Below are 14,364 nucleotides of genomic sequence, written 5' to 3' on the forward strand. Positions count from 1 at the left end.
TTGTCTACACACACGTATATCTAATATAGATCTGATAAATAAACAAATGAATGATTTTTTTAAGAAGTACTTCTGTCAAGCTATGAGCTGTACTATCTTTCCCTGAGATTAAAAATCTATTCATAACTTTTGTCACATATCAACTCTCATCTCGTTCATCAAGTTCTATTAACATGTCAACGTAGAGGCGTCGATCCTGGGGGGGGGGGGGGGACAAGGGGGGCGATCGCCCCACCAATGAAAATGAAAAATTATTTGGGTGGCAAGCATATCGTTAAGCCCCCCCCCCCCTCCGATTAAATCCGGAACTGCACAAAGGAAATAAAATTGTAATTTTACACAGAAATCAGCAAATTAACAAAACACAAAATAAAATTTTGTTTTTACATCTATACTACATTACAAAATCATGATTTCTCCGCGCGGGAAACGATTCCATCTATCCTTGCAACTTTTGTTAAGGTAGGCCCTACATTTACGCAGGAATCTTATCAAATAGGCATAGAATTATTTTCTTCCAATAATAAACAAGAAAATGGCAAACCCCGTTTTCCATAGGTGGATCAAGGTTAGTTAAGTATATCTCTAAATTAATTCTAACAAAAAACTTAAAAAAAAAAACAGTTGATCAAAAATTTCGGCTCGAGATTTGCGCTCGCATCGATTGTTCAAAATACAATTAATCCATGCCTCCTATTCATAGTTATAAAGGTGCTTAAAATGTCCAGTTTTCAGGCCTTAATAGCAACAAATTTCACGCTCTCATTAGGCTTATAAGATTAATAAATAAGATAATAATATATCTACGAATTCATAATAATCAAATTGTCTCAGATTGTTCAGATTGGAAAATCGAAAAGTTTCATCTCGAGCTTAGGAAGAGGAATAGGAAGATAGTCATCATTTTCATTTATGATGACATTATGTCTTTGAAATATCCCGGTCCTAAATCAAAATAACACTTATAATATATCAGTTCGCGCCTTGCGCTCGCACCATTTGTTCATTGCAATCCATATCCACTTCACACTTGAAATAGTGCATAAATTGACCCTTCTTCAGATCGGAATACCTTTTTTTTTCAGCTCGCGCTTCGCGCTCGCATTAACTACTTTCATAAAAAAGATGTATTTAGAATGCCCAAAATCCAGGTCGCATTATTAATGTAGGAAGATACCCAATTACCCGTTCTATTCATGATTTCCAAAACATTAATAGAGTGTCCATTTTTTAGGTCTGTTAATTTTTTTCTCGCTCGCGCTTTGTGCTTGCATCGATTGTTTAGTGATATACTTATCTTGTTTATGATTACAAAAAGTGCAAATACAAATACATTGTGAGATTTTACAAACACATGTGTGATTTTAAGGGTGTGTGTGTGTGTGAGTTTGTCTGTTTTGTGCAATCGAGCGCCTTTGCAATGTTGATTTATGACTCATGATTTTGCCCCCCCCCCTCCTATGAAAAATGGTGTGTCCATGGAAACACAGTACATGATTATGGAAGCGTACTATATGTACATGAATGTGGTAGCGGGGAATCCTATGAAGGAGTTGAATCAATAACCATCTAGCCAGTCTCCATTCTTTCAACATTCATTGGTGATCTTCCAGTTAATGCAAGGCAGTTCAGGATCGGAGGTCCCCCACGTTCTCTGATAAGAAAGGCACAAGTTACTCCTACAAACCCACTTACGAACCAGACTGAATAAAAGTACGGAGACCTCTGGCACGACCCGTCGTGCCAGAGGTCTCCGTACGCGTTCCAATATTGAAACAACGCTCTCTGACATGAGCGCAGTCTCCAATTTTTTCTTGCGACTCCCCAAGGTCTGAGGACCGCATCATTCTTTGGAGATGTCTCGGATACATCGATGAAACGTCTCAGAAACTAGCAAATCTAGAGTAGCAAATTGATTACGAACCAATGCAAGACCACGCCCGTCAAATTGTGCCTTTCCCGGCCGCCTGTACACCGATATTAGTCACTGCCCCTGTCAGTTTCTCCCGAGACTACATATGCAATAATAATAAGGACTACTAATTTCAAATCAATAGGCCTACTCTACTTCTCGTGCATACGTTTTTGCATTGCTCAACATATGAAATATTTTGAATACGAAACCCTGTCATAATCGTTTAACCTCAGAAAATTCAGTCTGAAACCATGTCATATGTGGCATTATCAATGCCCAACTCAACATGGGCCGGATATGACTGCATCATGCCTTCGTTCTGTGATGACGTCATCATCGCCGACGGCGGTGGTGGAAATCGTGTATCATCAAATACTGTATCTTCGTCGTCGGAGTAGTCATCGTACTCGTCATCGACGTCGTGTACCTGACCTTCAATGGTCGTTCTGTCCTCCATCTCCATGTCAGGATGGTGGTCGTGTTCGTTGTCGGAGGCAGTCCAGGCACCAGGGAAGAAACCAAAATTATGGGACTTGTACGTTTGCCATGGTGAAAATCCCTGCAGATTTCATATTGAAAAAGATCAGTGAGTGTGAACGTATCTTTGTCATCCATGTATTTTGTATGTAAGCATCACAAAATGAAGCAATTACATCAAATCAGTAATTCAAAGAAAGCTTTCGAAAGAAGGATGGCAGGAAAATTGAATCACTACAAACTATATACTTGGTATTTTCGTCACCTCTCAGAGTGACTACTGTGACGCATTTTTTTGTTTTCAATAATATAATGCACTGTGAAGGAATACCACAATCATTTTCCTGAGCCTGTATACAATTGTATTTCTTTTATTACGAAACGACCTCAAAATTTTCGGTGAAGAGCTTTTTTTTCGGAAATTACTTCTGAGAGGAGAAATTCAAATACAAACATTAATTGTTTGCATTTTTATTTTTGTAAAATGCATGCATTAGATTAAATCTAATTTAATGAAAATGACAAATTCATTTCCAACTGCACATTTGCATTATCAAATCTATCCCAAAATACCTACCTCTTCAGCAACTACTCCATCACTTATCGAAACCGGGTTACCATTGACCGATACGACAAGCTTATCATTGGTTCGACATGATCTCAAGATGCGTTCACCGCAGCATACGAGAAGGATGACGACGAGGAGAAGAAATGCAACCGCTCCAATCATACTGTATGCAACAATCTGCCATTTATTTTCTACGGTAATGAAATTAATTGAGAGTTAGTTTTGCTTTAAATGATGCACAAATGACGATAAGCGTAGAATTCAAATTTGTAGCACAGTCTATATGACGTCAGCTCATATGGATGAAACCCTCCTCATTATCATATTAAAACCTTTTAGTACCTTTAAAACATCAATCATGATATACATTATTTAAGTTTTTGTCAACTGGTTTATGTTCTATCGAAGTAATAGATATTTAATAAAATAATAATGAATTTATTTATTCATTAGGTTAGTCAAGTATTCAAAGGCAGCATACAAACGACTTTATCTAGTTAAAAATAAAATTATTTTCCCTTGTGACTTGATTATGCTTGTACGTTTAGTTATTTTACATGTAACAATGTTTTTTTTATTTCTATTTCTATGATTTTCTGCAAATTATTTTTTATGGTTTTCAATGCGGTATAAGTGAAATGAAATTAAAAAATTACATGAATCGCTTCTAAAAAACTTTAAAAAATCGTTTTACCTGGTTCTTTAGGAGTAACCTCTGTTGGCTGTGTTGAAATTGGTATAATAGTTGTGAGCGCACTGATTTCTAAGAGGAAGAGAAACAATGCAAGATCGAATCAGATTTAATTGAATAATGATAAACGGATTTAATCAGTATAATCATTAAAACAATCTATTTTCATAATTATGTAGTTAATACTAATACCTATTGGAGCGACAAATCACATTTTATCTTGCAAAATTATTATCGCATCCCCCATTGCGAATGCTTTGGCCACATAGTTCTCGTTTCTATTCTAGTTTTCGTTTCCTTTGTCACGTTAAAATAAATGAAATAAAAACAAACCAAAAAATATGTTTCAAATTTAATGTGTGATGTAATACTTTTTAGTATTTAATTTGCTTATAATTTTTACTATCATTTTTTTATATTTTTACAGTGTAAATGTACATTTCTTAAATACAATTCAAATAAGGGATTCAACGGGATGAATTCAGTGTAAAGCATTAACTATTGATGTAGTCCCACAAAATTGTTTTATTGTTTTTATACCAATCCTTACCTGTAATGGAAATAGTGTTTTTATCGATGGTAAATTCGGTACCATTGGCTTCCAGACTCCCATTACCATTCTCAAGTGTGGTCAGTGTAATATTCAAAAGAGTGGCTTCTGTGACGTCAGATGATGGTAAAAACTCAGTGTAGAACCACGCGATAATACTTCCAGATGTGAAGTTGTGCACATTGCATCCTGTGTATCCAGACAGATCTCCATAAACACCAAGAGCCTGAACATTGATTTCGTGGTCATTTAAAAAGAAATAAATTGATCGCAAACGTAACCGTTCATGTTACCATTTGAAGAGGGAAGTCCCCTCTCTGGAAACCCAGATTTTCCTATTTTGGAAAAAGTTTTGATACAGAAAGTTTATTTTATTTAACATTGATACAATTTTGGGTTTATAATCACGAAGGCCACTTGAAAGAAAGTGTATCTGGATACGTGCTCTAGCTGGACAGCCTATATGTAGCAGAAATGCTGAATATATAGAGTAACATAATTTATGATCATTCTAATGGACATATACTTCGAAACAAAAATGTTACGTTCTGAGTGTGAGAAAGGACACGTGGCTTGACTAGTGATGCTGATACTATTCATGGGTGTTGTAGTTGCGTAAAAATTTAAATTTAAAAAACAAATGTTTAGTTTCTGTTCAGGTTTTGTAACAACTTTGCCAAGTCAAATGCGTGTAAATTTTAACACGTATAGGTGACCTCGAAGGACAATCTGGCTCTTATTCTTAAATAAATTGAATACTTAGAGTCATCCACCGTATTCACGGTGCTGACCCGTCACTTGTGGCGAACACTTTTCCTCGCCCAGGGTCATTGTGAAGAGCGCCATCTAACGAAATATGATTGTGCAGGCCTATCCAAAAGGAAATTAATTCATGTCATTCGAGTTTAAATATTACTTGCATTCTAATTCATTCAACTTCTTTCCACTAGAGCATACAATAACACTAACCTAATAATCATAATTCATTTTACAGTTTATACATGTATACATTAATCAAACACAAACTAACACTTCTTCTTTAAAGGTTGTGATATCTACAAGATGACGTCTCGCCAAGAATTATTTTTTGAAAAGTTGATAATATTGTTGTCACTTGTATTCTCCGTCTAATGCCTCACTTTTCTCTACTTTGGGTATTCATGGTCAAGTGAACGTTTACTCGTCAAAATGCAGACCTCAACGATTTAAGCAAATAATAAAACAAATATATACTTACCAAGTTACAAATTTGAGCTTCAAGTTGCTGATACAGGGAGCTTTGAGGATCTGTCAGTTCATCAGTGAAGTTGACCTCGTTGCCATCAATTTCAAGAATCTCATAAACCATGAGGAAAGATAGCGAACCTGAGAAAGGAATAATATTGTTTGCGAAGACATAAAGATAAGAATATCGAGAATTTATTTGATCTTATGAATCAGAGATGTTAATAATAATAACAATAATAATAGGCATTTATATAGCGCCATCTATCTAGAAATATCATATTCCGAGGCGCACAAGAAAAGAAAGAATGAGAAAGTTTGGATGAGTGTCAAAGTGCCAATAACTATTAGTGTTGTAAAATACAAGACTTTAGTTTAGATTTGAAGGTGTCCAGTGATGGTATGATTCTTAACTTTAACGGCAAATTATTCCAGAGAGAAGGTGCTGAGGCAGAGAAAGCTCGAGCACCATATGCTACACGTTCACATGGAACTCGGATGAGACGGACCAAAATAATTCCCTTCTTAATCAAAACAATGCGCCTTCGTTTTTTTTTATTGCAAAGAGTATTAACAATTTCATTTATATAATAGTTTATAATAGGAGTCCTTTATTGCGTGTAACCTACTTAAACTTGTTGTCTTGTATATACATGGATTTTGCAATTATTTTTGTTTGAAGTTAAAAAAAATAATTCTAAAATGAACTGAAAGTAAGCTCAACATACCAGGAATAGAAGTAGCTGCAGAAGCTATTTCGGATTGGGTTGTTCTCTTTGATGGTTCAGTTTTCTTGGACTCGGTAGATTTGATTGTCGTAATTTTCCCAGGAATCGTGGTCTTTCGAGATGTTGTTAAAGTACTTTGCGTGGATGTGACTTGCGCTTTATCTGTTGTAGCAGCTGACCCAGAAACTGTAGGTTGAAGTAATACCATAATTTAACTCTTATTATATATTTCAAGGTCTCGTATGTTATAGCAGAATTTGATACCTAATTGCAATATCTAAATGGGCAAAAACGGTGCAGATAAATCTAATATCTGCCCTCGAAGTTACATCAAGGCAATATGCAGAGTCAATTACGTGATTAACAATTAGCATTACTGTTTTATTATGTTTGTTGATAGATTTTTAAGTTATGAGGACCTGTCCGTATATTCATCGAAAAAAGAAAAGGAAACATGATTGCAGATTACAAAGCACCTTAATGTATGGGATTACTTTTTCACTTATATACATGTATATATGACTGACTATGTAAACAATTTCATGGATTAATGCATGTACAATAAAACAATAGCATAGATATATCCAGAGTGAGTAGTCGAAGCGTGGAATCACTAAATGTTGGAGTAAAAATAAGAAGAAAGACAATAGCCTACCAGTAGCAGTAATAGCAGTGGTCGATGGACCAGAAGAGTATTGTTTAGTAGTCTTTGGCGATTCAGTTTCCTTGGGTTCTGTCGGTTTCGCGGTCGTGACTTTCTCATGAACCGTTGTGTCGTAAGATGTCAAGCCATTCCTTGATGTACTCTCCATGAGACGTGATGTTTCGATTATTTCTGTAAGAGGTGTAGATGTTTCAATGGTTGTACCTGGTAGATATGTAGAAGTTGAAATAATGGAATCTTGCTCAGTTGTCGTGGAAACAGTTGACGTTGATGTCATATCAGTGTCGGTGACCATTTCAGAAACTGGTAAGTCTGTACTATGAGTTTCTTCAGTATATACCCTTGCTGTAGATGTGTCTGGGATATTAGTCCCTTCTCCGTCAGAAGTTCTTAAGTCCCCATTAGTTATTTCAGTAGAGGTCGGGGAATACGTGGTCATGTTTTCCGTAAAGTCTAATATGGTATATGCCGTACTACCTGTTCCTTCTGATGTTCTCAGGTATGTGGTCTGAAACCCGTCATCTGTGGTAGATATAAAAGTAGTCACCATATCCACAGGTGGTGTAGTAAGCATATTCGTAGATGATTCTGAAGCAGCTCCTGGTGATCCTGTCAACTTTGGTGTCGTATAATCAAAAGTTACTAACTCAGTTGTGAAGAAATGCTCAGTGATGGGGATAAGACTGTTGGACGAGGAAACACCTATTTCATCAGTTACTGTTCCTGTGGCGCTGGATTGCGAATCAGTAGTACCACCCGGAGATGATGAAGGTGTTATCGCATTAGTCGTATTTTCGTCTGTGGTAATATACTCATAATCTGTTTCTAGAGTGGTTTGTAGCGAGTTTTGAAGCTCTGTTGTCCCATCACCATGTGTTGTACTCTGGGGGGTTGTTCTTGTTTCAGATTGCATTGCAGCACTTCCTGAAAACATCTCTTGCGTGGTATCATATATTTCAGTAGTATAAAAAGTATTGGAAATGAATTGATTAGTAGGTTGCGTATTGTCCACGACAGTTGTTGGGACAGTCTCAGTCATGACTGTATTTGGTATATATGTTGCCGGGATTAAATCTGTTGAATTATTGCCAGTGGTTACAACGTTATTTGTTGTGGGGTTCTCTGTGTCCGGCCTTTCTGACTTCAGGTCAGTAACAATTTCTGTCATATCTGGATAATCCGTTACAGATGTAAATGACGTTTTCCACTCTGTACTTGGCAGTACTGTGCTTATTGTGACACCGTCAGTTTTAGCTTCAAGGTATTGAGTTGCTTCAGAGATCAGTGTAGTAAATGCGATCTCCAAAGTAGGCAATTCCGTTGTTGAATGCGTTTCATCCGGTGATGTTGTTGGCCCATGTGATGATAGTTCGGCTGTTGTTGATTCGATCTCTGTTTCACCAGACATATTAGTACGCAGAGTAGATTGGACAATAGTGCCATCAAGATATGATGTACTTTCGGGAAGCAATGTGGTGATCTCGGAAGTAGTTGCTTCACTTGACGGCTCATCTACATCAGTTGTGTGATTGTATAATGGTAGATCCGGCGTGGTTAGATGACGCTCGGTCGTGCTGAGAAAATCGGTACTCGCTGTAGGAGATCCTGTGGTGCCATACAAATATTCCGTGGAGTCGGGAACCCAAGTTGTCATGGGGGCTTCGGAAGTAAAAGCCGTTGGGTGATTTATTTCATTAGTTGTAGAACTGCGTAACGGTAGATCGGTAGTATTTTTATATAAGTCTGTCACTTCAGCCAAGTCGGTGCTCATAAATGGGGATCCACTTGTTGAATGCGTAGAGAAGTGTGAAACATGTTCATCTTTTAATGTAGAAAGGATATTTGTCCTTAAAGATGATGAGGCTGTCGTTTGCGTAATTTCTGATGTAGAACCGGATCCATGTGTTGTTGTGAAACTGTTTGTTGGCCTGGTAGGTGTAGGAGACGAAGTAGATGTCTCATTGGTTGGAGTGTCCGTTGTGTAACCTGGAAGGGAACATACAGATCGTATCAGGCTAACTGTACTAGTTACACATTATGTGTCTTGCAACCCGAAAACCAAATCAAGGACGTTTTACCATGTTTACAGTTAAAATGAAATCCATGTCATTTTCACCAAATTTTACATAAAGTTACTTTAGAACCCAAATATTCCCAAAATGCAAAAAAAAAAAAATAATGATAATAAAATATGATACTAACAACATGGGTTCATGTGCTTGATATTTTGCTATCGTGCTCCGAATTTCACCGAATTGACAATTGTCGAGAATTACGCACTCAAAATAACTGGGCAGTTTTAGACCTCACATGCTCACAACGCAGAGTTTAAACCTTAATTACTCTCTGGAAATCAACGTAAATGTCATCAAATTTTACACTTTAGTTCAAGATTGTATACAAAAGACGGCGAATTAATTTATGTTGATATTCATTTGCTCCTTTAAGGTGATTGAATGCAAAAAAATTTAGTAAAAGCTTTAGAGAATAAGGGGGGAAACACACTTTGACATTCGGAGTTCACTCGAGCATGAGATCTGCACACTGTGCAATCTCAGATAAACTTCCAATAGTCCGCAAAAATGGTGTCAAAGTCAAACTCTCGTATGTCTTGCCCTTTTTCAGCTTTTAAACTTAACAATCTTACAGTAGATATAGATAAGAATTAGTCTTTAAGATAAGCTAATTTTTTATTATTATTTTTTACTTTTTTGCCTATTTAAAGTGACTTATTTTTGGTTTTGGGGTGGCTAGTCACAAATATAAACCGTTGTCAAGCAAATGTGTAGAATAGCTCCAATTTCCTACAGGTTTTGGACCCCAAAAAGGGTCATAGTAGGTTCTTAATCTAGTAGAGCGAATATCATTATGACAGGTTATTATACACGATTAGAGTGACTATCATGATATCCATGTGGTGTCATAACAGAGCAAGGGGTCTAATCTGAAGACTACTTTTGCCCAAAAGACAATGTTACGTTCATGACTCACCTGTACAGTAAGGTTCTAGTGAGGGTTCCCAAACTCCATTGATACATGTTGCCTGATCGGGGCCAACAAGAGTCCCGTCTACGTACCCTTCCGCACATTCGTATACGACAATGTCATTGTGATCGTAGGATTCTTGGGTCGAAGAGTATGACTCACCTATCGGATATTGAATCGTGTTCGAGGGGAGACTGAGGGCTGTACATCCATCTGATATGAATTGATTACGAAATATTAAGAAAAAAAAAATGAGTCAGAGGGATCCATCGAAAAAGAAAGAGAGATTGGGGAGCGGGAGGATGAGAGTAAAGATTATCAGGCAAGAATAACAAGTCTGAACTTCATTAGATGAAAAGCATCCTCTAAATAATTCTTATTAAAAGAAAATCATGACTGATTCATGTTAACAGCCATCAAAGTTAAAACCAGTGATAAATCTTTTACTACTTTTCACAAACCCATTTGGGCACGGGGGAGTGGTACATGTATGCAATTGCCTCTCAAATAGTGCCGAAATCTCATGACGCTATCTTCGTACACGGCTTTTTATGTTTCCCTGGATCTAAAAGAACCGGGTTCCAATTGCCTTTATATGAATAGGAATAACGTTACCATTTCTAATATAAATTATTATCAATTTTTTAACCAAAACTCAGTAAAGTTTAAATGTTAACTGTAAGAGTATTAATGGTGTCATATTATCGACGAAACCGACACCGATATGACCAATGAAAATTGGTCCGTTGTGTCGGTATGACAGTAACATAAAATGTTATCTTACCGTAGCAAAAGAAGGAAGATGGATCGGGGTCCCATCCTTTTTGAGGATAGCAATAGCTGTAGTCGGACCCGCTAGGAGAATACATCTCATCACATGTGAGTTGAATATAGGACCAGTCACTGTACGTATTCTGTTCAGGTGACACAATGACACGGGTCTCATCTGACAAAATGGGGGCTTCACATTCTAGAAGAAATGTAAAATTATTAAAGGATAGTGCAAAAAAATATTTTTGTTCTGAAAGTCTAAATCGATAACGCAGAAAACAGCCCCTAGAAAAAAATAAACGTTTAGGCATATAGTCCCCCCCCCCCTCCGGCACAGTAGCATGTAGGCCTATTAGTAAGTTTTTTTTTTATCTCAAGATGAATATCTCCCAAGCTACAACCGAAATTAATGATAGGACTTTTCTTTCATTTTTCTTAAACGTTTCTATATAATAAAAGAATATCTAAAATATCTTTGTTATTGCTCCAATAGTTAGTTATGTTCCTTTTAAATTGACAAAAATGTTATTCCTAAAGTTAAATTCCATACTTTGTTTTCTCTCGATTATCTAGGCATTACAATTATAAATCAAGAACGTATCATGTGCCCTCAATCTAGTAAGATGTCTCTTTACAACATGTTCAATTCCAGGAGATTGTTTGCAGATTATACCAGCGAAATGCCCCAAAATACCGTATTATGAAAAAATAAGTGTTTAAACACGCTGAACTACTCATCAAAATTTTATTAAACACTAATATATTTTAGATGACGAAGTTGAAGCTCGTGAGGAATTGTCAATCCCTTTTCATTTCATCGATCCCAGATATGTGAATAACATTTTAGCATGTGCCTAATATTGTGGATATTACTTTTATTTGACGGCTAATACAATATAAAATAAAATAATGCAATCATATGTTCTACATGATCTATGTATCTGTTTTTTTTTCTAGTGACTATTTCCATTATCCCAATAAACTGTGTTCTCGCCTGTAACCTCAAATGCTTATTTTTTTTTATTGTGAAACATGTTTATTGATAAGCCACTCAATTGATTAGAGTAAACTTTATTACATTGTCTTGTGTCAACTTTTCAACTTTTTTACCAGCAATGTCTGATATCATTACCGAAAGATTGGAGTTAAATGATAAATACGCCATAAACTCTTTCAAAATATAACTGATGATTGTAAAAAAAAAGACGGGGACATTTACGTTAATAACTTACCTCCTTTAGATTGCTGAATAAATATAACTGCAAAAATAAAGTCAATTATAAACGAGCGAAATAATTTATTGCTCTTCATAACTGTTGCAATAAATGGCCGTTCAACTTGAGGAGTCCAAAGCGCCAACCACAAAGCGATCCAAATAAATCGTCAAATCCTGTCTTGAATTCTGGTATCAACTGGACAATTAAACCGATATTAACCAGGACGATTCCTAAACTAGGTTAGAGATATGATGATTCTGAACAAACATGCCAATCGCCAAGTACTATTTTTACTTTTGTTACCAGAATGCCATTACCAAGAGAGTGTGAGCATAGAAGTAAGGGGTCGAATGATGCGTTTATGAAGTCAATGAAATATTTTGAACGGAACGATGATAGGAGAGATAGAAGTACAAAATGACAACATGATAGCCTTGAGCCCATGACACACTGGAAAGATCGATATCAATAGGGAAAAGGGGGTCGTTTAGAAATGACTCGTGTATGGTTATGATAGGATGAAAAGAAGCGAGTACTCTTTGGTTGAGTCCTGTTTAGTGTTGTGCTTTAGACTGGTTCATACCCTTGGTTCCAGAACCATGATCAATTCAATTCCCAGCACATCACATCAGTCTGCACCGCTATCCCAATATCTTAATTTGGACATGTTGGATACAGTATTCGTAATATTGAATACTTATTAAATCAGACACAATAAGCTAGTTATAACTAGCAAGAGTGAAATTACATTTTTTAACATCAACAGATATTACCAGTTTGCATGATTTGTATACACTGAATAGTTTGGTTACTGATCATGATTTCCATTTAACCGGTATACCTTTTTTTTGCATTTTGTTTTAATTACTTTTCAGCTAAAACCATACGGTTTTTTTGCAAGTGCCTTGACCATAGATATGGCGATTGGGTATTGGTGGTATAGTGTGACTGGCGTCTCTGAATCACCTCGCTAATCAGGAGTGCCAATCAGCGACACACCTTGAGAAGTATTCAAGAAATCTGTTATGTCAATATATCATTTGTAATCGATCAAACTCATATTCCTACAGTTCTAAAACACCAATAAGTAAACATTTCCACACCTCTCTGTAACGACTATATTGCATTTGACAAGTATCAATACAAGGCAAATATATAATTCAAAACACCTTCGTGTAGTGCCCACTCATTCTGTTGCTTTTTAGAGAAAAATGAAGTAGCATCACTCTGTTTCCGGTATTTCACGGTGAATTGATCAGTACATGACAGCTTTCTGAAGAGTCGTAGACTGAATCGAATATTCCATTCTATTCAATTCAATTTGCATTTATTTCATTCTCGATAAAAACAATTATAAAGCAAGGTATGAGAAACAATATATTTACAAGCAAGAGTAAAAAATGAAAATGAAATGGGGAACTGCATAAATAAAGCCAAGTGGCCTTATGTAAGCGCAGTTCCCTAAACATTGATAACATGACGTGGTATAGAGGAACAATAAGATAAATAATTAAACATGATATATAAACAACAAACAAAAACACAAACAGAAAAACAACATAAAAAGGCATCAATCTACAAGAAAGAAATAACTTTACATATTTAAGATATAGGAAGGCTCGATAGCTCAGTCGGTAGAGCTAGGGATTCGTATTCCCACTTGGTGCGCTAGTGCCCTTTGGTAAGGCATTAATCCTCAGTACCAGGTCCTTCGGAGAAGATCTTAAGCCGTCGGTCCTCTGGTTGCTTGCTTACAAGCATTCATGCTTCCTTAGCAATCAGGTAAAAAATCATGACCTAACAGACCTGCTTTCAATTACATCTCTAGGGGGAGTTCCAAATTACAGGGAAATTATGTCGTACACATTTCATTACTCTTAATGAGTAATTATTTCATTTCACGTGAAGCTTTTTTTCTCAAGTTTGGTTTTTATCATATTTACATTTATTGTCCCCTCGTTTTTAAAAAATCATTTTAGGGCTACCATTGGCACGTAACTGGGACAGATATCTCGAACCTATTAGACATTAAGATCAAATCTTAGGTTCGACTGTCGTTGCAGCAACTTACACATTCCACTGGTTATAGTTAGTTATTCCGCAAATATACAGTATAAGGTTTGCATTTTTTTTTTCTTATTATGTTTTTTTTCATCATATTTAACCATATTTAATTTTCGGTCTATTAAACCCTATTCAATTGTCTGATATTCTTTGTAGGGTCCATTGTCTGAGTAACAAACATTCGGGATACCTCATCCTATTCTCTGTCCGGAATAATCTACAAATAGCCGTATCAATGAACTTTTTCTTTTCTTGTTTAGACTAACGAACATATATATATATATATTCGTATACTCTGTGCAATTTGCAAGTATCGGAACAACGAACCTTTGGAATAACGAGTGCCATTCATTTCTTTTACCAGACTTGCCGACCCAAACTCTGAACACATCGCAGATTTCAGTAAATCCAATACAAGTTACAATTTCATTGTCAGCTAGCAATACCCCCTCTAATATGCCTCAATTGAGCATTGTGTGTATAGTATCATATGCGTAATGGAAGTTTTAA

The 14,364-nt window shown here is 36.2% G+C and overlaps 1 protein-coding gene across 1 annotated transcript; it reads right to left on the bottom strand.

Moving 5' to 3' along the window:
- Positions 1-1,920: 1,920 nt before the first annotated feature.
- On the bottom strand, positions 1,921-7,616 carry LOC129276366 (uncharacterized). Its single transcript, XM_054912747.2, has 7 exons — positions 6,809-7,616; positions 6,154-6,339; positions 5,439-5,566; positions 4,202-4,427; positions 3,655-3,723; positions 2,970-3,151; positions 1,921-2,474 (listed from the first exon to the last, which is right to left on the bottom strand). Exons 1-7 carry the CDS (start codon positions 7,389-7,391, stop codon positions 2,154-2,156), a joined length of 1,695 nt encoding a protein of 564 aa, XP_054768722.2. The 5' UTR covers positions 7,392-7,616; the 3' UTR covers positions 1,921-2,153.
- Positions 7,617-14,364: the final 6,748 nt, after the last annotated feature.

This window comes from Lytechinus pictus, chromosome 14, assembly GCF_037042905.1.
Source record: "Lytechinus pictus isolate F3 Inbred chromosome 14, Lp3.0, whole genome shotgun sequence".
In the NCBI taxonomy this organism is placed as follows: domain Eukaryota; kingdom Metazoa; phylum Echinodermata; class Echinoidea; order Temnopleuroida; family Toxopneustidae; genus Lytechinus; species Lytechinus pictus.